Source organism: Dreissena polymorpha, chromosome 3, assembly GCF_020536995.1.
Source record: "Dreissena polymorpha isolate Duluth1 chromosome 3, UMN_Dpol_1.0, whole genome shotgun sequence".
NCBI classification, from domain to species: Eukaryota; Metazoa; Mollusca; class Bivalvia; order Myida; family Dreissenidae; genus Dreissena; species Dreissena polymorpha.
Window position 1 is genome coordinate 106057063 of NC_068357.1, and position 26680 is coordinate 106083742.

At 35.8% G+C, this 26680-nt stretch overlaps 2 protein-coding genes across 4 annotated transcripts; one reads left to right on the forward strand and one right to left on the reverse strand.

Annotated features, from left to right (window-relative positions):
- Positions 1-5810: 5810 nt before the first annotated feature.
- Positions 5811-8682, reverse strand: LOC127870858 (trypsin inhibitor-like). The gene is made up of 3 exons (XM_052413396.1): positions 8481-8682; positions 6534-6654; positions 5811-6077 (listed from the first exon to the last, which is right to left on the reverse strand). The coding sequence occupies exons 1-3, from the start codon at positions 8481-8483 to the stop codon at positions 5902-5904; spliced, it is 300 nt and encodes a 99-aa protein (XP_052269356.1). The 5' UTR covers positions 8484-8682; the 3' UTR covers positions 5811-5901.
- Positions 8303-26680, forward strand: LOC127870857 (uncharacterized). 3 transcript variants are annotated; one of them, XM_052413395.1, is made up of 8 exons: positions 8303-8365; positions 16625-16687; positions 17048-17159; positions 17628-17679; positions 18278-18401; positions 23763-23841; positions 24140-24278; positions 25367-26680. In XM_052413395.1, exons 1-8 carry the CDS (start codon positions 8329-8331, stop codon positions 25484-25486), a joined length of 726 nt encoding a protein of 241 aa, XP_052269355.1. In that variant the 5' UTR covers positions 8303-8328; the 3' UTR covers positions 25487-26680. The 3 variants fall into 3 exon arrangements, with proteins under 3 accessions (XP_052269355.1, XP_052269352.1, XP_052269353.1); XM_052413392.1 differs by lacking the exon at positions 8303-8365 and adding an exon at positions 12710-13224; XM_052413393.1 differs by lacking the exon at positions 8303-8365 and adding an exon at positions 12712-13224 and having other exon boundaries at positions 23763-23829.

Sequence of the window (26680 nt, forward strand, 5' to 3'; positions counted from 1 at the left end):
TTATCATTTCTTTCATAAGAGTTTAATAATTAAAGGATCGACCAGGCCCGCGTGAGGGTAGAAATGCAACTTAACATTTGCTTGAAATAATAAACACGTTTTTAAAGTTAGTTGTTTACCCTCAATATGCTTTTTCAAACGTTTTTTTTAAATTAACACATACATATAGGGACTATGAAATGTTTAACAGATGCACCTAAACATATTATTAATCTTCATTGAAAACAAAACGTTTAGAAGGCAGTTTCTTTGCTTCATTGATTTTATAACTGAACTGTACTCGGACGGGCTTCAAGGATCCGTGTCTGCACGGCTTGTACAACTTCTCTCATTTATACACACTCGCATTGTCCTGTTTATCGAAAAAGTGAAATGTTACAAAGTCCGCTTTTACATTGTGTTCTTTTAAGATGTCTAACACCTCGTCGACACTGGCATTATTTATTAATAAAATATATGATCGTTCAATCGAATGACATGCTAATTCTTATTATCTTTAATAAATGAATATATCACTTTTTTGGGGGATTGGTGACAATATTCTACTACGTTTCAGTGCAGATTTTTTTCCGACAGCTATTTGGACATAATCGTTTTCCAACACCTTTTTAACAGGCGTACTGGTATTTAACGTCCGATTTAAAGATGTTTGTTCACGGACATTTGTATTGTAAGAAATCTGTTTGATACAGTAAAGGAACAATCCTTTCGTTCGTCTTCGCTTGAAAATTCCCATCTGCAATTTAAAAATGCAATAATAAAAATACTGTTTACCATGAGTGGTCGCAAAGCGGGGTTTTCGTGCAACATAATTGTATTCTTTCAGGGTTTTTTTTATATAAAATATTACTAACCTTTGATTTTGTGTTACATTACTTCCCTTACGTTTGTTCTTATATAAGCTACTTCACATCAGCACCACAACACTATATTGCATCCTCAACATGTGCCGCGACCACAACATTTTCAAAACAACGGGTACAACGCCTTTTTTAGCAGAGGTTACGATATTTTTGTAGCCGAGCGTAATTATTAAAAGAAAGAATATAAAATGGGATTTTCTGCACAAAAATATAATAATATCGTCAACATATTCGACTTGTTCATTGTCAACATCACATGAACCAACCATTGTAAAGTTCTTGAAGTTAGAATATCAGATTTTTCTCAAGAATTTTGCCAGAATAGTAAACAATTTTAATATTCGTATCGAAAAGCATTCCCCGTTTTTTAAATTAAGGTCTGTATGTCTTCGGGAAACAAAAAAAAAAAAATCGTACTCACCGTTTGTATTTTTTTTTTAAATTGCCACCACAACGGAAGCTGCATTGTGCCATTTTACGCACATAACACGAGCGTTATGGTCGCAATGATTCCACCCCGTGCTTTATAAAAAGAGGAGTGAATGTCAACTCTTTATCATCGTAGTTAACTGATACTTTAAAAAATATACGGTACATTGGAAATGTTATTACTTACAGCGGATAAGCGTTATGTTTCATTCAATGGCTTCCGCTATGTATTTATTCAAAGCCAGGACCCCATGCTGATATAATAAATCATGTAGGAACATTCCGAAATATAACAGGTCAGTGCAGTACTTGATCGGTTGGCCTTGCTGTCAATCCTGAGAAGTAATAACTGTATTGAACGAAAAAAAACGTCCTGTAAGGTACTAGCAAAATGTTTTGTATCTTCATGCGTGTGTTAAATAACATTATAACCGTGAATTCTTAATTCTTCAAAATACAGTTTCAATTAAAATTTTGAATATGTTTAGCGATTTCGTTAACATATTGAAGCCCTATCTCCAATAAAATATAAATTGGCAAAAACATGCTTTAACATATTTGTCACCAAATACTGCGTTTATAACCCTTTAAACATGTAGAGTTAACACGGTTATTGTTGGACAGCACTTATGTATTATATTCAACGTACAATGTTCCCATACTTCTTTTCACACGCAAATCGTTTGTATATATTGATAGTGTACAGGTTTAATGTGTCCGTTTCAACCGGATTCCGTTAAACACAACGAATTTCCGAACAGCTCATATTCGGTTTTTCGGCTTCAGACCATGTTTCATTTCTAACATTGGAAATCCTTGAACTTATTAATCTTGCTTAAAGGGATCTTTTCACGCTTTGGTAAATTGACAAAATTGAAAAAAGTTGTTTCAGATTCGCAAATTTTCGTTTTAGTTATGATATTTGTGAGGAAACAGTAATACTGAACATTTACCATGGTCTAATATAGCCATTATATGCATCTTTTGACGACTTTAAAACCTAAAAATTATAAAGCGTTGCAACGCGAAACGATTGAATAATTTGGAGAGTTCTGTTTTTGTCGTTAAATTTTGTGAAACTACGATGATTGCTTATATAAGGTATAAAATACGTTCAATATGTAAACACAGCGGAATAGCTCAGTAGGCTAAAGTGTTTTTACTTCAGGACTCTGGCAGGACTCCAGGGGTCACTGGTTCGAAACCTGGTCCGGGCAATGTTCTTTTCCTTTTTTTAATTTTATTCTTGATTTTTTACTGGAGCTTTTACGGTCCAATGTTTACATTTATCGATATAAAGCATTTAATGAATAAGTTAAAAAATGCCAAAATCTGTGAAAAGGCCCCTTTAATGTCCACTTGATCAGAAAGAAACACGAACATCACATTTCTGGTTTCCCGACAAGTATGACTTGTATTTAAATCCAAAACCCCATAGGTTATTCACATGTGTACATTATCAATATTTGTACATGCCATTTTTGTTAACATTGAAAAGTTCAAGTGTTTACTGAATGATATTCAACCTGATACCAACGGGAAAATGTGAAATGCAATTTAAACACATTTCAAATGACTTGATAAGCTATTTCTGTTTGAAATCCTTTTTGTGGTTGTTACTAGCCTTTCAACAGCAATGAACTTATTTCTGGTTTTACTGTATCGCGTTAATTGCAGCTAAACCCAATGCGTCTCGTTATAGTAGTTTATTAAACGGTACTTCGTATTGCATTCGCACTCATTTTATGTAAGAATGACACAGACATATCATTTTATCACATGCTATACCCTGTTTCTAATGTAATACAACCATTACATATTTTTATATTACACATGTGTAATGGTTACGCATGCGCAATTAATTTCCTTCTATATTACGTATAAAATAGTTGAAGTTCGATATCAATTTTTAGGATGACCAAGCGTTTCAGCACTATATCATCATACATCATTGGAAAGATAAATGCATAATCTTTTGAAAAAATGCATGTCATCAAATTCTATGTGTTGTAACTCAAAATATTTACCTTAGAATAGGCACACCAGTTTTGACACATGTGGAGGCGACCATTTTGGGCTCAAATAGTATTACCTACTTTCAAAGCCGGGAACCATCAACAGAAAAAGTAGAGCACAAAAATGGCTTTTTTCTTATTGCTTACAAATATACCTTCAAATTGATGCCAAAAACAACCATTTGCAATGTATTTTACAAATCCTATGCAGCATGCACTGAACAATGTGTGCTAAGTATCAATTTGACTGCATGTAACCCTGCAAACAGGAGTTCCGGTTTGGGGTTATGTGACCTAATACAACATTTTTAAGCGTTTTCATTGGCTTAGTTTTCGTTTATTGACCAATCGCATTTTGTTATTTTGCTTTGTAAAAGCCGAGGCATTTCAAATGACGCCAGGAAATGTAAACAATATGCGAGATTTATCATTATGTTTGCGTAAATATTTATTTAATTTGCTCATTTAAACGCATGTGATAAAAAGATCTGACACTCGTTGTCATATCATACCATATTTTATTAAACTCGTCCAGGAAATTCGTTAGTATGCTCGCCAAAGGCTCGCTTACTAACATAATTCCTGAACTCGTTTAATAAAATAGGGTATGATATGACAACTCGTGCCAGATCCTATATATCTGTGATTGTTAAATCTGATAAACCATTTTTGTCAATTATATTTACTTAAATGTTTAATAATGTTACATTTAACAACACCTAACAAAATAGTCGTTAACCCATTTATGCCTAGCCTCTAGAAAAAAGTCTTGGCAAACAGCGTAGACCCAGATGAGACGCCGCATCATGCGGCGTCTCATCAGGGTCTGCGCTGTTTGCTTAAAGGAATTTTTGTAAGAAATATTCTAAATATAGAAATAAATATACTAGACATCCCTAACTTTGGAAATATATTTGATCCAATTTAGAAGGATGGGAGAGTCCACTAGGCATAAATGGGTTAATACAGTGCACATATATGGGCTGCACATCTCAGGGAAACGGATAAATGTTACTGACAGTTGCAGCATCTTGTAAGACTTCGAATGTATTTCGACAGTAAATGAGCACTGGTATAGGTTCTTTTTGGAATGCGAAGTTTCACGTTGATCACCACTCTTATCATCGTTTGATTTATACTACTACCAGAATGACAAATGTTCCCACATTTGCGGGGACTACAAGGGAGCAAGTGTTAAAACGTTCTATATCACATAATATAAAAGCTGCTCGTTAACTAAGCAACTAGGTAGTGTGGTATTTGATATATGTCGATCTATCGGTTTGATAACCAGTATTTTTTAACCATATCCTATTTTTAAGAAACTTAATAAATACAATTGTAAAACATATATATATTCCGAACAGTGCATTCACAGGTATCGATCAATAATAAGTCCAATCCGTACACTACAGTTATATATACCTATTAGTTTAACATGTATAATATGACTTTTGTTCATATCCCCAATTGTCATTTTATGGACCAACGTTCTAGATATTGTATCGGTGGTATACAGTCTTGCCCGATCGGACGACCATAGGATTTCCATTTCTCTAATAATATTTCTAGGTAACAACAGCTAAATTAAAGTATTTCATTTCTTTTAATCAATATGAATAATCCCCACAAATCGAATTAAATAAAGTAAAATAATTGATAACGTCTTAATTAAAGCGTGATCTTAATATCTTGTAAAAAATATCATTGTTCAAACCCCTATGGCCCTGAACTAGACTGGTTGAACTTAAAATCTATAGGCGTCTTAAATGATCGGAGGTCTACGCGTTTTCTATAAATTGTGGGCTACGAATATCATGTTTTAAGCCCTTGTGACCTTGACCTTTGAGATGTTGACCTATATACGATAGGCTGCTTCCTTTCCGCATAAGTCATCATCATACTTATTTGCATGACCGTATCAGTGCTCCAGCTAGAATTTGAAAAGGGCAGGGTGGCTTTTTTGACAAAAGGGCACTTTCGACGCGCAGTATTTTGTGAAAAGGGCACTTTCGACGCGCAGTATTTTGTGAAAAGGGCACATTCGAGCGCGCTGGTGTTTCTGGAATGCTTTCTATTGCATGTTAATTTATATGTTATAAATAATTGTATTATTCCCATTATTATTAAACCATTCAAATATAATGTCTACAATGAGGATTAAACTAATTACAATGTAATAAGAGATTTATGAATTATCATATGTAAAAAAAAAAAAAAAAAAAAAAAAATTTTTTTTTTTTTTTTTTTTTTGAGGGGGGGGGGCAGGGCGGAGGTTCGGGGGGCAGGGCGGAGGTTCGGGAGGGCAGGGCGCGGCGCCCTTCGATTTAGGCCTAGCTGGAGGCATACGGTATGCCAACGCGTTCATATAGTAGTATACCGTACGAACATAGCATTGTTTGCGGCCCTACCAGCCGACCGAATGACGGACGGGTGATAAGCAATACGTTCCCACTCTTCGAATGGAGTGGTTGGACTGCAAATTAAAACAACAAAAAACAACTTGGAGTTTGAATATTTAATCAGAACACGATACATCGACAATTCATTAATTTTAATAATCGTGGATATTGAAATCAGGAAGACAGCATAAACTACAGTCTCTTCACATCGCTGCATGCGATCTGGCACGCGGCTTCCGTTTCGAAGTTGTTACCATTATCTTGACAACCGCCATAGATGAACTCCTGGCACGTGCCTGTTAAGTCATCGAAGAAATAGCGCGGGAAATAACCCTTGCATGGACCGGGCTCCATTGGCAATTCACACACTGTGCATAAAAATACAAAAAAAGACGATAAACATAATGTGCAACAATACGAAACTTTGCGCGTTCACGAAATACACGCGTATTTTTAAACGATACACTGTCTTGTACGTTAATTCTAAATGTATTACCGAAATAACATGCTTTAACATAAACCCTGGTGAACTGAAAAAAATTGTATTGACCCGAAACAGCGCGTATATAATAACGCTGAGTGTATAAACACTATACAGCGCGCAAAAAAACGATACGCGGTGTCATAACTTATCATAACGCAGAAGAACGCGTTATATGTATGCGGCTCACGGCGAACTGACACGATGCAATACACAAAATATTTAGAAGAAAACCGAAGTGTGAGATATGCTTAGACACCAGGCATACAAAACGAAAAAATAATGTTGTTTCAATAGGTTACACAATGATATTATAAGCAACATAAATATTATTCAAGGTTACCGTTCGCTTGTACAGAAACTTTAGGGGCAATCTGTGACGTCACCAGGACTGCACCGACCAGCAACAGAGAGATGTACGGTAATGCGTTCATTGCAACAGGCGTGAACGTAGGATGCGGAAACTAAAAATTACATGAGCACATGTAAGATAATATATAATCAAGATCTTCTCCAAAAACACGAAGTATTGGTTCTACCTGGGAAATGAACTCGATAGTGTCTTAATAAAGGTTGTGTTTTCGGTGCAAGAGAACTTACACAAATAGGTTAAGGCTAAAAGCATTTTGTGAATTCTTGACTGTTCTACTAAGACCATTTCGTGTTGCTGTTGTTCGATGACTAAACTCTTTTAAGTTACGGCGATATTAATGAAATAATCGTATCAAGTGTATATGAACGTGTGTTTTACCAATGAACTGCATGTTTATTCTAGAAAAGTAATTCTAAGTTCAGGGCATAAGTAGTGTTATCCATCAGGGAGGGATATTAAGGTACATGTAATTTGACAGAAAGTACAATCATGATGATACAGTGTAACGAAGTTGCGGCTTAAGGTTAAAGATCACTAATAAGACATCATCTCACAAATCTGTGTAAGGAACATTGTTTTGACATGCAATGATTTGTCTAATAATAAATCGGGTCACGCATATTGAGACGGAGTTTCGCGCGCAAGAACCAGGTCTGTCAATCGAAGGTCGTTGTTACAACTCAGAGACAATGGTAAAATATAATACATCAATACTTGATGCTTGGTCGAATATTTTTCTGAAAAAAACTTTTTCTACGAAAGTTTGTTCGTGACCATGGTATTCTTATTTTGTTTATTTCGTTTACGAAGTATTGCGTTTTTTACCATCAAAATTTCGTTATTTTATCATGAAAAACATGAGTGACCCGTCATTCTTAAAATACAACACAATTAAGTGTATAAAACAACAATATTTGCGCCTGTTTAAAATTACGGTTAACAAAGATCAAAGAGACAAATGCTTACCTTGTCGATTTCAGTTCGCAAGGAAATATGAGGTTCAAAACCAGATAATGAACACCACAATTGGTTTTGAGAAAGTGGAGCACAGCGAACCTTATCTTTATAACGGGCTGTTTTAAAGGGTCATGTTCAGGTAATGTCGTCGATTCACTGTCTAACAATATTTTATACGATCCATATATGGTACGGTATGTCGATGCTTGCATTACGTTGGAGCCCGGTTGATGAAAGCTCTAAGTTGCTGTCATAAATTGGCTGGGTCTATCTATCCGATCCAGCTTGTATAAGCTGCGACTCGAATCAATGAGTTTTTTTTTATTAATTTACTACAAAACCAGACGGAGACGTATATCGCATTTAAGACTCGTGTTCCGAGCACAAAATATCAAGGCAACACTAAGCATTAAAAGCCAATATTTTTTCCAGAATGCAACTTTCCCGGGCTTCAACATTCACCATGCACTTTTAATACATGGCCACAACCCATTACCATGTTTAACGTGTAATATATAAAGGTCACGGGTCAAATATGCATATGTTATATTGTCCGAGCTTTTTCTTCACCATTCATCACAATTTTATACCTGCTTACAAAAGCTCGCCTGAATAGCCGAACCTAGTTCTTGACAAAGGACTCGATACGTACCTTGTGTAGTTAAATCGATTTGGTTAGATCATCTCGACTGGCTCATACGTGCATTTAACTCGTTGCAATGCTTCTTGTTTTGTTAATAAAGCTTACTTTTAAATAAATATAAAAAAAATATCTTATCGCCTTTTAAGGGTTTTTTGTGCGCTACGAATGCATGTGTGGTTGGTATCAGCCGAGCGAAGTGAAGGTAAGGGGGCAGAGTTTTACTTATTTTGACAAATTATGTAGCTGAAAGTATCCTCCTCAAACAAATCAATTTATAAAAAAACGAGCGTATGACTGTTTTCCGTATAGTCACATACCATCCTGTTTATTGAACTGTATCTTCGATTCTTGTTAAATCTCACAGTTTGCACACAGTTTGAGGAAAAGCTTTTTTTGTTTTTTTGTTTGCGTGGCACCTTTAATAATTCCACAGACTAGAATGTTATTATGCAGGCAAAGAAATTGACTGTTTAAACGTCAACAACACACTTCAAATACACGGACATTTAAATGACTCTATTGAAACGATAATATCAGCACCTGTCACGGTCTACGTGAATAAATCATGTCAACAAGCGCTTGTCCACTATCAGAAACATACATGTACGGTGTTCTGTAAGTGCCAAATGTTGTTTCGAACTTTCGACCGTTGCAGTCCAAGCCCGATAAAACGATGTGGGAACGTGTGTGTTTCGAAGTTCATGAAATCCTTCAGCACGTGAGGCTGGGTTATCCCAGCACTCCTACCTAATTTACTTACTGGACTTAGGATAGTTGGGGCGAATTAGCGAGTTATAGCTTAAATGTACAGCTTTTTAATTGAATGAAAGATATTCAATTTCGGTAAGGTCTGTATTTGTGCGAGTAATCCGAAGTTCCAAAAGGAATCTCCACGTGCCAGGTATGGTGACAACAACTAAACACACATGCACCGGGAGAAGGGATTGAACCTGGGTCGCCTAGCTGAGATGCAGGTCTGCCAGCCACTGTGGTAACCGTCCAGCCATATGCTCGATACGCGAGCATGTAGCGAAATAAATACCGCGATCTCACATGGTAATCTCGTGCCCTCGCTTTATGTGCATGCGTTCCCGTTCGTGTATATCTATAAGTTCAAAGAAGGTTGATGATTGCGCAAAGCGCGTGCCTGAGCATAAGCTGAAATAAAGATCATCCCTGCGACAGGTTTGATAATTAGGGTATCTAAAGGTATTTTACACACACTTCTGCATCTGCAGAGTACGGAATCCGGATAGTGTCATCTATAATCTCGCACACTTTCATCAAGGGCGACACTAGACACACGAAGCGATACTTGATATTTTTATTGACAGTCGCGGCGACGCACGATATTTTTATTGACAGTCGCGGCGACGCACGATATTTTTATTGACAGTCGCGGCGACGCACTATATATCTAACTCGATATATTGCCCGTGTGTAGGTAGCCCAAAAGGCGATATATCGTGTTAAATATATCGTTCGTCGACGCGACTCAAGAAAACTATCGTGCGTCGACGCGACTGTCAATAAAAATATTGAGCGTCGATGCGACTGTCAAGAAACATATCGTGCGTCGCCGCGACTGTCGCGCAAAATATCAAGTATCGCTGTGTGTGTCTAGTGTCGCGTTCAGAGGGCGACACTAGACACACGAAGCGATACACGATATTTTGCGCGACAGTCGCGGCGACGCACGATATTTTATTTTTCAAATATCGCCCATATTATCCGAATCTCGTGTATCGCGGTCTAATTTCAGACCGCGACACTAGACACACGAAGCGATACTCGATATTTTGCGCGACAGTCGCGGCGACGCACGATATTTGTACTGTTCAAATATCGCTGTAATAAAATCGCCTGTCCACTGTCAGGTTTGTTAAACGGTGTTACAGTTATGTTTAACCATTTATTATTAATATTGCTGCAATCGACACACTTATAAAAGATTATTCTAGCATTAGTAAACCGAGTACACATTAATTTATTTTCATAATAGTTTTGATATATATTGACAAGGATATATGTTTAAAACTATTCAGAAATTTGAACAATGAAGTAAAATTTATATCAATTTTAAGATAATATATCATTTTAATCTGTATCACTTCCAATAGGATTGCAGATTTATAGATAACGTTTAACTTTAAGTAAGACATCAATATGAAACCAGAAGAGTTATTTTCAGTACATGTGTAATCATCATTTATAGGTTATCCAAATTATTGACGAGCAACATTAATGTCCAGTCTATTGATATATTAATGAGACGGTACTTTTGTTGCTGATATTGTTTTACCTTTTAAATACCTTTTATAATGCTTTATCAAATAAATTATCGGCATAAATAAAACTGCAAACAGTGCAAACAACAATTTTATTACTTTCATATTGGCTAACAAAAACGCTTTTGAAGGGCGAAACACGTTTGTTTCATGTTGCTTAACAGGGTTCCAGATATAATATATATGACTATTATATAATTTTTCATATTGCTTAACAGGGTTTCTTATATAATATATATGACTTTTATATAATTATATTCAGATAAAGTTCACACTGTTACTGTTGTGCATGTCAAATATGATTTAAACAAAAGCACGTAATGCACGTTGGACCGTAGAATCGAACAACTAATAACATAACCTTGGGAACTCAGTCTTATTTTCAAAATCGTTATTCCAAGCGATTTTCCTATCATCAAATATACGTTTACATAAAATATATATGTGATATTAAATATTTATCTATGGCCAGATTGAAATATAAGAAGCGAATAGCTTGCTATATCAATCATATACATTTTAATTGCTGATCAGAAATAAACATTATTATAAAATAATATTATATCAAAAGATATATATACGACATGATGCACATGCTTGATGACGTGAAAATATCCCCTTTTGTCTCCCCTAATTTTTTTGAAAACCTGACAGTGGACAGGCGATTTTATTACAGCGATATTTGAACAGTACAAATATCGTGCGTCGCCGCGACTGTCGCGCAAAATATCGAGCATCGCTTCGTGTGTCTAGCGTCGCGGTCTGAAATTAGACCGCGATACACGAGATTCGGATAATATGGGCGATATTTGAAAAATAAAATATCGTACGTCGCCGAGATTGTCGCGCAAAATATCGTGTATCTATTCGTGTGTCTTGTGTCGCCCTTTGAACGCGACAATAAACACGCGAAGCGATACTTGATATTTTTCTTGACAGTCGCGGCGACGCACGATATTTTTTCTTGACAGTCGCGGCGACGCACGATATTTTTCTTTGCCCGTCGCGGCGACGCACGATAATTGTATTGCCAGTCGCGTCGACGCACGATATATTTAACACGATATATCGCCTTTTGGGCTACCTACACAAGGGCGATATATCGTGTTAAATATATAGTGCGTCGCCGCGACTGTCAAGAAAAATATCAAGTATCACTTCGTGTGTCTAGTGTCGCCCTTGATGAAAGACGTGCGAGATTATAGATGACACTATCCGGATTCCGTAGCAGAGGGGGTTAAAGGCTCTTCTATTTTGAACAAGTGTAAGTGTTATGGGATTGGCATAAGTATGCTTCAAGCATTGTGTAAGTGGTCATTCACCTTGTTGATATCTATTTACATAGTCGAACTATCTTTTTATAAGAAGACGTTTTGTCGAAAGATTTGTATTGATTTAGTATGTGTATGCATTATAAAAACGGGTAACTAAAACAAAAAATAATAAATAAATAAATATAACATTGCCATCGAGCGCCTATGGTCATTCAGTGACTTTCTGAAAAATGCAGAGACAGCAGATTTGTTTTAAAAGTTTAGTACATATATGACAAGCGCATCTAAAAAGCATAGTTGCGTGCATAGCCATATACATATATATACTTGTGAAGATTGGAAAAAAATAAAGTCTCTATCTTTATCTTGTTCAATTTGCATATTTTTTCACAATCAAAGGGCTATAACTGTGGTGATTTAACCCTGATCTGGCTTAAACTCTAGCTCCTTTTTAATCCTACGATTATTGACAAACTGTGCAGGACTAGTGAAGATTTGATTAATGACAAAACAGAACTCTCCAAATTATTCAATTGTTTCGCGTTGCAACACTTTATAATTTTCACAAAAAAATCGTCAAAAGATGCCTATAATTGATATTTTAGAGCATGGTAAATGTTCTGTATTACTATTTCCTCAACAAATATCATAACTACAACGTAAATTTGCAAATTTCAAACATTTTTTTTAATTTTGTCAATTTACCAAAACGTGAAAAGGTCCCTTAAGTTTGAAACATAGTCATAATATACAAAATATGCATTAAATCTAGTCCATCGGTAAAACTTCAATAAGATTAACTCGTTCATTTATGTTTTATTGTCATTAAATGTGTTTATTTTCAAGTCTATACTATTTCAAATAGCATCAACTGATAATATTAGCAAGATAACAATGTTCAATACAAAATTTTGCCTTGGCGGGCATTCGAAACCGAAACCTCTCGAAGCAAACGATAACGCGTCATCACTGCACTGCGTGGACTGGAGTGGTGTGTTGTGGATTTTAAGCACTATTCCAGTACAACACGTACTATCAAACTTAAAGAGGAAACATGTTGCAAACGCTTTATTATTTTACCGATATCGAATGATGATTATCCATTAATAAACCTGTATATCTACCATTTTTCAAAGAAACGAAATTGTTACATTCTCATTGAATTAATGGCAATTCATTTTAAAATTTTCATTTAACCAAACTGTGAATAGGTGCCTTTAAATTGTAGGTCGCATGTTAAATTGTAAAAGAAAAACTCGCACGATCTAAATTCGGTTTTCTAAACCGTGAGTCACACAATTTCCGGTTTCTTATTACGTTAACTGTTTCTAATAATAATCAAATTGGAAGCTACAACAGTATCCAGTTACATAATTATTGCGTTACGTGTTTATTAACATCGAAACTACAGCCTGTAGTCATGGCTGACGAGGCTGATCGTGAAATACGAGAGGAGGGTCCTGAACATACACAGCCAGCTAAAGGGAAAGTGCAAAAATGTAAATAGTTTGTCTTTCTTTATTACGGAATAAATACGTTTTTGTGAAATTAATATCTAAAGAAACCCAGCTCGACCATTTGGTCTTAGGATACAGTTTTGTTTTGGTTTCGGTTTTAAATGAATCAAATTATAAATTAAATGGCGGTAAAAACAAAAGGGTGACTAAAGCAATTATCATGTTTTTTTTATTTTTCATAGTTTTGTGTGGGTTTTTATGATTGGACTTAATTTCGCATATAATCGCAATAGTTTCAGTAATATACATATAAAAATATAATATATACATTTCATCCAGAATTGGCAGTATTATATTGACACAGTTGTAAATATGTGCATGTAATTAATATTGTTTGGAAATGAAGCGTTGTTTAATAAAAACCTTCGTGTACGTTATTCCTAATGAGACGTATTGAACAAATAATTGAAGTTATACATTGTAATGGCAATCATTGAATATAACGGTTCTACAACACAAATGCTAAATCTATGTGAGCAATAAAGTTATTTCTTAATGTGAATTCTTCATGAAATAAAGTTATTATTATACTATTATTATTATTAATGCGCTGTATTAATGTGAATATGTTTTTCGTTTTTCGGCAATTTTATTTTATTGTTCTGAATTCAACATTTTTATTTTGTAAAACAACATGCACATAAATTTGTTTGTTTAGATGTGTTAGTTGTCATGTTAAGTTGTTGATCCCGCGAAGAGCCACTTTTAAATTGCACGCAACTGTAAAAATATGTAGAATTTTTAAGATTAAATAAATTACTATATCAAAAACTTTACTATGCTGAGGATAAGCTGCATAATTCATTACGATATTGCAATTTTTGAATTGAATAAGGCATCGATTTAAACTAAAATGTAGACAATGCCATAGGTAAAGAGGTATTGATCGTTTTAACAGAGGCATGCGACGCATGGGAAAAAACATATGACCCATGCTCTGTGAGAAGGGGGTTTAATGCATGTGCGTAAAGTATCGTCCCAGATTTGGCTTATCCCAAAAGAACTCTTTAATAAAAAATCTTCAAGTACATAGTCACATGATGGTATTGTTTAGTTTAGTATGTGCTTCAGAATGACTTATTAAGCACTTGAAGCCTTATTATAATGAAGAGATCAGCCGCATAAAGCTTCCTTATTAAGCCGAAAATTCACAGTTCTCATACATGTATAGTGGTTAATGTATGCAGGCAAGTCTTTGCATTGAAACACTTCGAACACAATCTACAATAAAGTCCCTAATATTCCGATGAGGGTGTGATATTGATTTTTAAAAGAGACCAACGCAATATATTCCACGCATGAATGCGTTATTAATTTAACAATGCTTAGCTTTAAACTGTACTGTTTACTAAATTGTCTTTGATTTGAAATCTGGGAAACCTTCATACACATCATAAAGTAGCATTATATGAGTAAAGCTGAATTTTATAAAGTTTAAAAAAAATCTTTATCCAATATGGCTTTCAGCCCGTCATTTTGAATTTGAATGTTGTCAAAGGTATATTATGTAAAGTATCCATTATACTGTGTTGCATGTTTTATTGAAGAATGCCGCTTCAAACGATTTAACAATTCACACATGGCCACCAGGTCAATCTAAAAAAACGTGAAAGTGAAATTTGAATGAATTTGGAATGGTCATCTGCAAAACTCTTTACGTATCAAATTGATGTAAATGATGATGTTGATGTTGGTGTTGGTGATGATGATGATGATGATGATGATGATGATGATGATGATGATGATGATGATGATGATGATGATGATGATGATGATGATGATGATGATGATGATGATGATAAGAATTATACACAGACCCATTAAATCGTAAGCGCTCTTTTGTATAACCTGTAAACAGTGTCTTACAGCTTTTGGTGTTGAATTTCATTGACTTGATCAAAATCAATGAATGAATCATGAAGGCTGAAAAGCGTCCTGTCAACCGAGATATAAATAACATTATCGGAAATCCTCGACTTTGGGGTAAAAAGATTAAAGGGACTATGTAAACACAAAGTGACTAAAAGGTACACTGGAAAAAGGAAGTAAAATATATCAAATCTAAAGTTAAAATATTAAAAATGGCAAATAATAACGATTAAAATAAATTATGAGCCTCGCTCTGGATGAACAGGGCTTATTACATATGCGTTAAGTATCATCTCAGATTAGCCTGTGAAGTCCGCACAGGCTAATCAGGGTCGACACTTTCAGCTTTTATGGAATGTATCGTTTAAAGGTGGTCTTTTCTAAACGGAAATCACGTCTAGGAGGAAAGTATCGCCCCTGATTAGCCTTTGCGAACTGCACAGGCTAACCTGGGACGACACATTCCACACATGCATAAAACTCCGTTTTTCAGAGCTCGTCTCAATTTTTTACAACGCCCCCCTTGCCGACCATCTCAGTTTAGATCGTGTATTATATCGGCTGTATTATCCAGAGTGGAGAATCGAAACCGCCTCGTATCCTCCGAAACGAAAAAGAAACGACATCTTGAAAATTCCCATGTAGTTTCTTTCTGATGAAAAAAAAAGAAATTTACCATTATACGATTGGACGATATTTGTTCCGCTGCGAATGATGTATTCATTAATATATCTAGTTCGAGTTTCTACAAAATATCCGGGGTATAGAAATAGAATGGGGAAAGAATTGGGTAATATTTGACAGAAAGTACCATCCAAAAATCAATTATTTCCTTAACAAAACTCGCATCAAATAGTCATTTCTTTTTCTCGACTTTTCCTAACCTTACAAAGGGAATTTATGTGTCCATAGTCTTGAAGTAAAGTATTGACTCTATGAAAAATTGTTTTCAATTAAAAAAAGATTTATATGAAAGGATACGATATACAGCTGCAAACAATTATACGACTCGCTATTATTTCTATATGAGCCGCGTTCTGAGAAAACTGGGCATAATGCATTTGCGTAAAGTTTCGTCCCAGATTAGCCTGTGCAGTCCGTACAGGCTAATCAGGGACGACACTTTCCGCTTTTATGATTTTTTCGTTTAAATGAAGTCTCTTCTTAGCCAAAATCCAATTTAGGCGGAAAGTGTCGTCCCTGATTAGCCTGTGTGGACTGCACAGGCTAATCTGGGACGACACTTAACGCACAGAACACGACTCATATAAAGTCTAAATAACACAACGTCGTAGACTGGAATACACGAGGGAACTTTTCTGATTATCATGAAATTTCGTCCCTGGTCAGAAACGTCTTGACAGATATTAGACGATGTTTATTCTCCAACCTGATGATCGTTTTATCGGTTTTTAAAGAAAATCGATAGCTAAAATGTAATAAGGGAATGGGAAGATATTTAATACACACTCTGCGCCCGATGCTAAGGTACCTGTTTTATATTTGGTTGCAGTGCGCCAGAAGTGGGCCGTGCAAGAGGATGGCGCGCTCGCTCATAAGCTTCAGAAAGAAGAATGTACGTGCATTGATTTGCAATAACCAAGTTTAAATACGCGCCTCGTTCTGTGAAAACGGGACTTAATGCATGTGCGTAATGTCATCCCATGTCCAATTTAATTAACAAATTCTTAGCCCTACGTCTTAAAATATAGACAATTATTGAAACTACAATTCTCTAATAGTGTTATCCTATTTAGTATTACATTGAATTTAACACATTTAACTACGCAATTCTTTATTTAGAAAAATTTATGTATGACAAAAGCAACTTTTTAAATCCGTATGAATTGATTCCTTGGTGAAAGTTTTTTCTCCATTCTGAAGTCTAAGAATGGGTTATGAATACGGGGTCTGATTAGATCTACTCTGTTTTAAGATGATCGACATTACGATCTTAACCATTTGAAGCGTCGCACGGCTCGCCAGGACATTTCGGTCGCCCAAATGTTACTCACAGACGACGAGATTCGTCAGCAAGATTTGACGACGTGAGTTTCGCTTCATTGAACATTGTCGGCTTAGGTACAACTTAATAGTTCTCCTGGTACTTAGTTGTATACTTTAGGGAAAAATACTAAAAAGTACCTCCGGAGTATGGCCGGGTGCCTTTAAGCGTATTTTCCACAACGTGGAACATAGTAGTATACTTGGTGTATCCAGGATACTTTTGAGTAGTATCTTAGCCGACAACTACGTATTGTCGTGAGTTGCAGATAGAGATAATAAACAAATTTTATATCAGAATAAATAATGTTTTGTAAAGGGCGGGGGGGGGGGGTATATTAAAAAATAAATGAAGAATTAAACAACTTCGCCATCCGTGTACGAACAATATACTAAAGCACAGGGAGAAATATAAAAATACTATATAATATGTTAATATCCGAGAAGAAGACTGAGGGATGTTGTTAGCACTTACATTATTAGTTTATATGTTTGCATTATGTTAATTCCAGTGCCGTTGCGGACGGCGAATCTCAGAAACCGTCAACCGAACTAACGGACGAGGTATTAGCAATAGACTTTACAATATCCTCATTTATGAAGTCAAATGATAGTAATTATATGATGAAATTTTGATAATATCACTAAGCTTAAAGAATAATGTATAAATTTGTTCATAATACAAGAGTGTAAGGAATGCGTTTAATTAGCCATCCCAAATAATGTGGTTGTCTGTGCAATCTTGAAATAAAAGTACTCACGTTTTACACATAATTTGAGAATGAGTTTTTCATGTAAAGTAGGAGATATTCAGGTCCTAAAATTTAATATCATAATCTGGGTATACATCATATGTACAAAAAATATCCCCAATAATATGTGTCTTGTTATGATAAAACTGGGCATACTGCATGTGCGTAAAGTGTCGTCCCAGATTAACCTGTGCAATCCGCACAGGCTAATCAGGGACGACACTTTCCGCCTAAATTGGATTTTTGCTAAAAAGAGACTTCATGTAAACAAAAAATACCATAAAAACGGAATTTCCGAAAGTGTCGTCCCTGATTAGCCTGTGCGGACTGCACAGGCTAATCTGGGACGACGCTTTAAACACATGCATTAAGCCCAGTTTTCTCAGAACGCGACTCATATTTATGTACAGGAGTATGCCATAGCACTACAAGAACAAGAGAAGCGAGGCTACGGGCGTTATTTGGAGAAAGAAAAACACCCAAAGTCAAGGAAACCAGACAGGTGTGCAAGGCAACAAGCTGGGCATGCATCGGGTATGTTGATAGTTAATCCATTTATGCCTAGTGGACTCTCCCATCCTTCTAAATTGGATCAATTTATTTCCAAAATTAGGGATGTCTAGTATATTTATTTCTATATTTAGAAGATTTCTTACAGAACTTCCTTTAAGCAAACAGCGTAGACCCTGATCAGACGCCGCATCATGCGGCGTCTCATCTGGGTCTACGCTGTTTGCCAAGACCTTTCTTCTAGACGCTAGGCATAAATGGGTTAATATTCTGGGGCAGCAATCATTACATGTTAGTGGTATTAGGTTCTTCGTTCAGTGGTTATTTATTTTAATTGACAATGTTGGAATTTAATTCCTAAGCATATAAAAAACGTCCTTTTATCAACGACATTTAAACCAAATTTAAATTCGCGTAACGCTCATACTTACAATAAAATACACGCGTGCGCCGCATGTCGTTACTGAGGTCTCTATGGCAACGCGTTTCAAACGAGCTTTATGGAATTCATGCATTTTTAGCTTATATATAAAGTCCGTGATAATTGGTTTGTATAATATGTAAATAACATTGACTTTTACCAGCAAACTAATATAGCGAAAATCCACGAACTTCTGGAACACCCCTCGTAGTTTAACGGTTTATAATACAAAGACGAATGCTTCGGTTATTGTAGGAAAATATGTACGTCACTATCGGCACGGGGGCGCTTTTTTGTCTTTGCTGCATTTTATGAAATTCGGCTTTAATGTATAATTTTTCTTGCCTATTTTGTGTTATTGTAACATATTTTATCAATATATTACAATTAAACACATATTAAAAATCGTATATACCCGCTAAAACCTTGCATATAATGCAGTCAGTTACGGTTATAAGTTTTAATGCAGCCATTATCGCTTTACACATCAAGAATGCTACATGACATGTAAGTCTTGTATTTTACTATAACACGATACATTCTTATCAAACAAAAAACAATTTCTACATGTAAAATGTTTCTCTAAGTCACACAAAATACTTCATTTACCGGTAATATCCATTAACAAGCGTCTTTTGACATTTTTTCTCAATTAGCGGTCTGTGCATAAGCAAACCAATTTCGGTTAATACGCCAAATTAGTCAGACTGTAGTAATTGTTTCCCTATTGTTTTCGATTTGTTAAACATTCGTAAAGCATACATAAAGAGATAAAACACAATTCAAACTAATAACAACAGTCTAGTATCACATAGAATATATATGAGTCGCGTTCTGAGAAAACTGGGCATAATGCATGTGCGTAAAGTGTCATCCCAGATTAGCCAGTGCGTTCCGCACAGGCTAATCAGGAACGACACTTTCCACTTGTATGACATTTTTCGTTAAAATGAAGTATCTTCTTGGCAAAAATCCAATTTTGGTGGAAATACCTGAGATATGATGATGGAAGCTTATTAACCTGTTATGGAAGAACACAAGTCAGTAGATAGAGCTGATGTGACATTTATTGTTCCTTTACAAACATTTAGCGACAGAGTTCTGACCAATGTGAATATAAAAGCAGAGTGTTAAAACAAATTTGTTTTCACATTTGACGAAGAAAAGCAGTTTGTTAAACATATTGAATCTTTTGCCCAGATTTGCTATGGTCTGCTTCGTGCACACGTGAATGTTCATGCTAGTAAACATGCTGTGAATATTGCAAGGCGTAATTCAGATAACAAGCTGAGTCATACCTGCAACTATGCCTTCCTGAAAAGATGTGAGCCCATACGTCGTTAAACCAATGGCCGTGCCATTCATCGGAGAGCAGCAGCAAAACTAGAAATATTTTAACCTGAGCATAGGCCATAAACAATTATTACTGATGTTTTGGCGAGTACAACACAAGCGATCACCTAACCAATTACATACAACATTACCTCATCTGTATAAATGCATCATGTATATATACTAAGGGGCATGAACAAATGACAACTTGTTTGAATAATGCATCTTCCTAATTGTTTAGAATAATGCATCAGCTGGCTACGCCTACACTATATCAGACTCATTTTTGGTGAATGGTGAAGTTCTGACAAAAATCAACTCAACGAACACTTCTTAAAATATGTGCAAAGAGGATCTGGCGAAAATGAACACATCTTGTTGATGTGACATGACCATTCATCGCAAGTGTCTCATGCCATTGTGAAGTGGGCCACACAACGCGATACTTTTTGTGTCCCCACCACATGGCCACATGCCTGCCAATCAATGGGCATCGCATATGTTGGTTCATTCAAGGCCACATTTCACGCAACTTGTCCCTATTGAGATGATTTTGCCATTACAAGCATTCCAAAAGAAGACATGTACACGCATGGCAATGAAAGAACAGTTAAATAAAAAAACTTACTGAAAGAGCACCAAAACCAAGACAAGATAAAACAAAGCTTAAACTTGCGAGACAAAAGGAATTTTAAAAAAGGAGATAAACTATTACCAGAGGACGAAGTGTACTTCCAGCTAATGGAATATGAACAAAAATGAAACAACATAGAAGAAAGAAAATCAATGAATCAATCAGGAGTAAACGAATAATTAATGACCCCAAACGTTCACCCAGCAAAGCCCCCAAAATGTCAATGAGGTAGAAGATGATGATCCGGGCAACAAATGTTGTGTTTGCTACTAATTCTCTATACCAGGAATAGACCATGGCGAATGGTAACTGATGGGATTTTTACAAAATCACAAACTGGAATATGATGTTATCATCCAGTCTCTGAATTTATACTTCGGGGTCCTGCGTACCGGTCAAATTTCGGAACTATGGAAGGGTTTATCCGCCAGTACATGCTAATTGCTAAATGAGAATTTCATATTTCTAAATGACAATTGTTATTGCTTATTGACAACTCCACTGTGACATCTTACAACTTGCATTGAATTCTGTTATATTACAATTGTATGTTGTTGTTTTTTTGCATTTGCTGAAGAAACAATTCATTGTTCATGCGCATTAAGGTTTATGTTAAGTCCCTTCATGAATACCATTTGTTTTGGTGTAATGAAATTTGCGTTCAGCTTTTTAATATTAAAATGTTAATTTATACTACTGCTATTTACTTCTGTGCTTGCCTAAGTACATTTTACTTTGTTGCTGCTTCGATGATCTTACTATGCATGTACAGTGTTAGCTTATTACATGGAGCTAGTACTAAATTTCACGTTCTAGCGCAAATTATTGCACAGGGAGATAACTCTGGCAGGTGTACGATAATTTACGGCGTGTAGACTACTTTTGTCGATACAAATATATTGGCGTCCGAGCTTGTTTTGCTGATAGTACATACCGCAAAGAGATGTATTCGTTCAGAAAAGTTTATTATAAAGAATATGATTACGCGTGTATGGTTGCGTTTATGTGCGTGCGCGAGTGAGCGGTGGTTGTGTTTTGTGCGTTCATGTGTGTTTCCATGCTTATGACGATTGTGCGAGAATATATCTTATGCGAAGCCCCTTTATACTTTGCGAGATCATAAGGGGAGCGGAGTTCCCGGAGGAAAACCCACCTGCCCAGTATGTGCGCAACAACTAAACCCATCTGCACCGAGTGGGTTCTATCAAGTCCGCCTATGTGAGAAGCGAAAATTATTTCTTCATTTATGGATACTCATCATTCGAAATCGATAAAATAATAAATCTTTTGTAGCGCTTTACCTCGATAATTTTTAAAATACGAATATTACTAACAAAGCGTTTATAATTCGCAATAATTTACAGGTAACCCTCTTGCTTCCACAGGACCCTTGTTCGAATCCCGGGGAAACATTATAGATTTGTTTGAAAACGTATTAAATGAGATTTTTCTAATCTACGAAAATCTGTGGACAAGTCCCTTAAAATGATTGCTAAGATTTATGAAAACTGAAAACGACGTGCAAATCCTAGAAATTATTTAACTGAGTAATGTCAACAAAATATCCATTGACGATTCCAAAGTGCGCAGCTGTGTTAATGATTAACGTTCTGTGTGACTGAAACGCAAAGACGGGTGTACGAAAGTACTGAAATTTTAATCATGCATCGATTTGCTTGGGCACACGCAACTTGCCTGCTTCTTCCGTTTTTCTGAGAGACAGGGCTTTTTCGACAAAAATAGCTAGTGGCTTAAAATAACTTGGAGTTTACTGATCCCGATATTTCTGGTTCTCCGCTTATATGAATTACATAATTACAATTTGTCATGTCGCATTTGATTAACTTCATGTTGCGTCATGCCTTGCAACACGCTTAGTGCTTATTGCTTTCGTCTTGTTGAATTGCTAGTGTAATTACTAGTGTAATTGCTAGTGTAATTACTAGTGTAATTGCTAGTGTAATTACTAGTGTAAAGTCGGAATGTACAAACAGTATGTTGGTAACGAATAGCACAGTACAAAAAGTATTTGTCATATACCAAAATGCAATTGTAATATGTTCCAATTAATAATGTGATTAAACATTCAAACATAATGTTTTATTAAATTATAAAATTATTAACTATGTTATATTGTTTTTAAGCATCATCTGTAAATTGTGACACTTATGTAGTAGATATCAACACAAACAATTATTTTGATGTTAACAAACGATAAACATTTGAAAAAGGAAAAAAGTTAACAGACAAACTCTTCATAATTATGTTTATATTTAAATACGGTTATATATTTACAATTTAGGTGTGATTTGGCGTCGTTATTTAACAAAATTACCAACGACTTAATATAGCATAATGAAAAAATCGTAGACAACTGGAGCTGTAGATGAGATCGATAACACTATTTTAGCTCTAAAGGAGTCATCAAAGAATAATAAGTATACGATACGCTTACCTTAAAGACAACTTTAAACAAATGCTAACACCAATATAAATACAATGAAACGAAATTTCATTATGAGTTCTTCCATCAATGTTGCTTAATTTTATTACAATCACACTATTTTTCGAAACGTTTGCATTGAATGCTTACCAGTCTGACCGAAAAAACAGGTTAAAACATCGAATGGCTTGTCAGTGCAATATATTTTCTGACTATTGGGTGTACACGTATGCATTATAATATGTCGTCACAATAAAATGAAACACGAAATTCGTAAATAATTGCGTTTTGAATGATAAAGTAAATGATAAAAGTACACAAAGCTGTTCTTGTAATAAATTTTAGGAAAAGAAAAAAATAGGATGATATATATGTTGTAAACAACAACATGCGGCAGTGCTGGGCCGGACCTATGTATTGTGCCCTAGTCAAACAATAGCCCATTGGGCTAAAGACCGGGCTGCGGACCGAGTATGGACGTACTGACCAGCTTTAGCATATGTTTTTATCTCAATGTTAACTTTCTGGTTTGTATTCCCGTTTCATTTGTTTTAGTCAGCACAGGTAACCTTGAGGATGGCGTTAGTGACCTTCACATTGGTGGCCATGATCACAATCGACGGTATAAACGACGGTAGTAATTTCACTACTATTGTGTCTCTTTCACATAAGTCAATAATATTTCTCGCACGTATATTTAGACATTTATTTATATGTAAGCAGTTTATTCGCAGATTTTATATTATAATTATACATTTTTGACTAAAATGACACACAATTATCGGACCTAAATTTTGTTGTAACTACGCAACATTTCTTAATCAGAGGCGCGCTTATTGAGCTACAAGTATAAATAAATTTTAAAACACACATAATTGCAAATAAGACTTAATGTGTTTACGAATACATGAAGTGGCATACAATCATTTTAGGGAACACCCAAGTCGCACTTTAGAGGGCGATAGGGACCCCTTCGGCCCACCGGACCACCTAGATCCCGCACAGCAACGGATTCTCCAGGAAAAGAAAGACGAGGAGTTGGCCAGGCAACTTCAGGAGCAGGAGCAAATGGTGAGCAAAGTCACATAGCTCCTGTAGGTCTGAATATGAAACACATATTGAGTCAAGTCCCGCAATTGTTTATCGAGAATGAAGCACTCGGTGAGCAAAGTCCTGCAAATTAAGTAGGTCTGAATATTAAACACCGGGTTAGCAAAGTCCTGCAAATTATTTAGGTCTGAATATTAAACATCGTGTAAGAAAATGCTAAAATCTCTTGAAATCTTGAATTAGATTATCGGATGAATAAAGTCCTGATACTTGTGTACAGTCTTCAAAATGAGCACCAAATGAGAAAACGGTTGTGAGTACTGGTTACCTGGAACATGAACTCAATGCGAAAAACTCTAGAAAACATTACTTACAGCTGCACTTAAAGTTAGTTTAGTCGTGATTAAGAACACTTGCTTATATACGTCCAATAACTATTGATAGTCTTGATATTAACCAAAGGGTATTGAGCGCCCAACAAATTGTGTTACTCTTGATTGAGAATACCGGCTTAGCAGCGTCCAACAATTATTAAAAATACATGGATGCCAACGTCGAACAGATGCTGTATACAGTAAGTATGCGTTAGTCTTAAGTTAGAACCCAGCTTTGTCAAAGAGCAACACATATTTTGTAGTATTCAAGGATGAGCAAATTCATTTTGATAATTTCCTTCAAACAAATTGATGTAATATCACCAGAAAGTGAGCCACGGCCGGCAACCCTTCACTTGGTTCAGTAGCTCTTAGGTGGGAAAGTTTTGGCTAGTCTTTTGCAAGACTTTTCGATGTGATCAAACAATAAACAGCTTTCAGCATCCGTTTAATACAAAATAAAATTCGACAATCTGCCGTTTATTATTAGTATCGTAAAAATGCCCCGTCATTGTCTTTACCCACGGTGATGCAAAACGGGAGCATCCGTATAATGCAAAAAATAATAACTCGATAATGTGTTGATTTCACCCTGATAAAAAACGAGCGTTCTATTATTACGCAAGCTCGTTATGCTTAATGCATGTGCGTTAAGTTTCGTCCAAGATTAGTCTAATCTGGAATGACGCTTAACGCACAATTTTCTAAAATGTATGTTCTTGTATCATGCTGTAGGGTAGCGGTCGGCGGGGACGCGGACGAGGACGACGGGAACATAATCACAGTGGACATTACCAGGGTAGACATAACGATCCCTCTGACACCGTTGGACATGGATCTTACCAGTTTTCATAGAAAAAAAGAAAACACTTTTCATGAAGCCGACCAATTGCTGCGTGCTTCCTTTTTAATTGTTTTTCCTATGTTTAGTAACAGGGACATTGACCTTGGCAATTCTGGTTCCAAATGTAATCCCAAGCATGGACTGCATGTAGGCTAACTGTGCCCAAAAATAAGTGCAATAACCCCATCCAACATGACACCAGTTTCTATATTTAGTAATAATGGTCTTAACCTTGACCCTATAAACAATCTCAATGTTATTCTTTATGTAAGCTACATACTCGCAAAGTTACAAAGCAATAACTTTAATCGAGTGGAAACCTTTTTTTATTTTAAGAACCAGTGATTGGCCTTGATCCTACTGGCCCAAAATGAAATCCGAAGCTAGGTTTGCGTGTAGGCTATCTACACGCAAAGTTTCAGTGCAATATCTCCATGCAAACTTAAATATTCGACCATTTGACGCCCCGCCCGCCCACCAGCCCGCTATACCCTTGTACAATAACTAGAACTCAACCTCATTCAATACGTAGTTAAAAATGATAAAAAGGAAGCATCTTATTTCATACGTTCAATACATTCAAACAACTCTTTAGCTTAAATTATTGCAAATATGACGGATTAGAAAGCAGATCATCATTGTGAATAATAATTGTTTATGTAGCGTACTTTGTTTTGTGTTTCACCCTTTCATACAAAAACCATTTATATTGCGTAAACTTTGGACAAAACACGTTTGTCCTAATGACATTTCGAACACGATCGTATAAACGTTTCTGATAAGATCAAGAAGCATATCCAAGGAATGGGGCGTTGCGAGCAGAACTATAGGAAGCGCAACGCGTTCTGCCAGAGTGATTAAAACACGACACGTTTTTGCCATGTTCCACTTGTACATGTATTTATTTTTCGCTTATAACTATTTATCACTCATAATAGGCTTCTTCGCTTGTTTTCATGATTATGGTTTTGTCCATGTACGTTTTAGGTATGTTTAGTTTACTTGTGAGTGTGGGCATGTGTGTATGAGAGTGGGCGTATTCGTGCGCGCGTGTGTGGGTGTGGGTGTATGCGTGTTGGCGCGCGTTTGTTTTTTTTTGCATTTTGCTTTGCCTTCGTCTTTGTTAATTTTATTGTGAATTTGTGTTGTCCTCGTGTGCCTAATTTGGCGTATTGGATAGAAATAAACACATACCATGCTATCAA

Bases quoted from the DNA above. Each gene is read 5' to 3' on its own strand.
- LOC127870858 (XM_052413396.1), bottom strand. The intron at 6,078-6,533 runs GTAACCTTGAAT...TTTTATGCACAG, and splicing joins AGTTTCTGTACAAGCGAACG to TGTGTGAATTGCCAATGGAG.
- LOC127870857 (XM_052413392.1), top strand. From the start codon at position 13,146: ATGGCTGACGAGGCTGATCGTGAAATACGAGAGGAGGGTCCTGAACAT. The intron at 13,225-16,624 runs GTAAATAGTTTG...ATTTGGTTGCAG, and splicing joins TAAAGGGAAAGTGCAAAAAT to TGCGCCAGAAGTGGGCCGTG. The intron at 16,688-17,047 runs GTACGTGCATTG...CTCTGTTTTAAG, and splicing joins TAAGCTTCAGAAAGAAGAAT to ATGATCGACATTACGATCTT.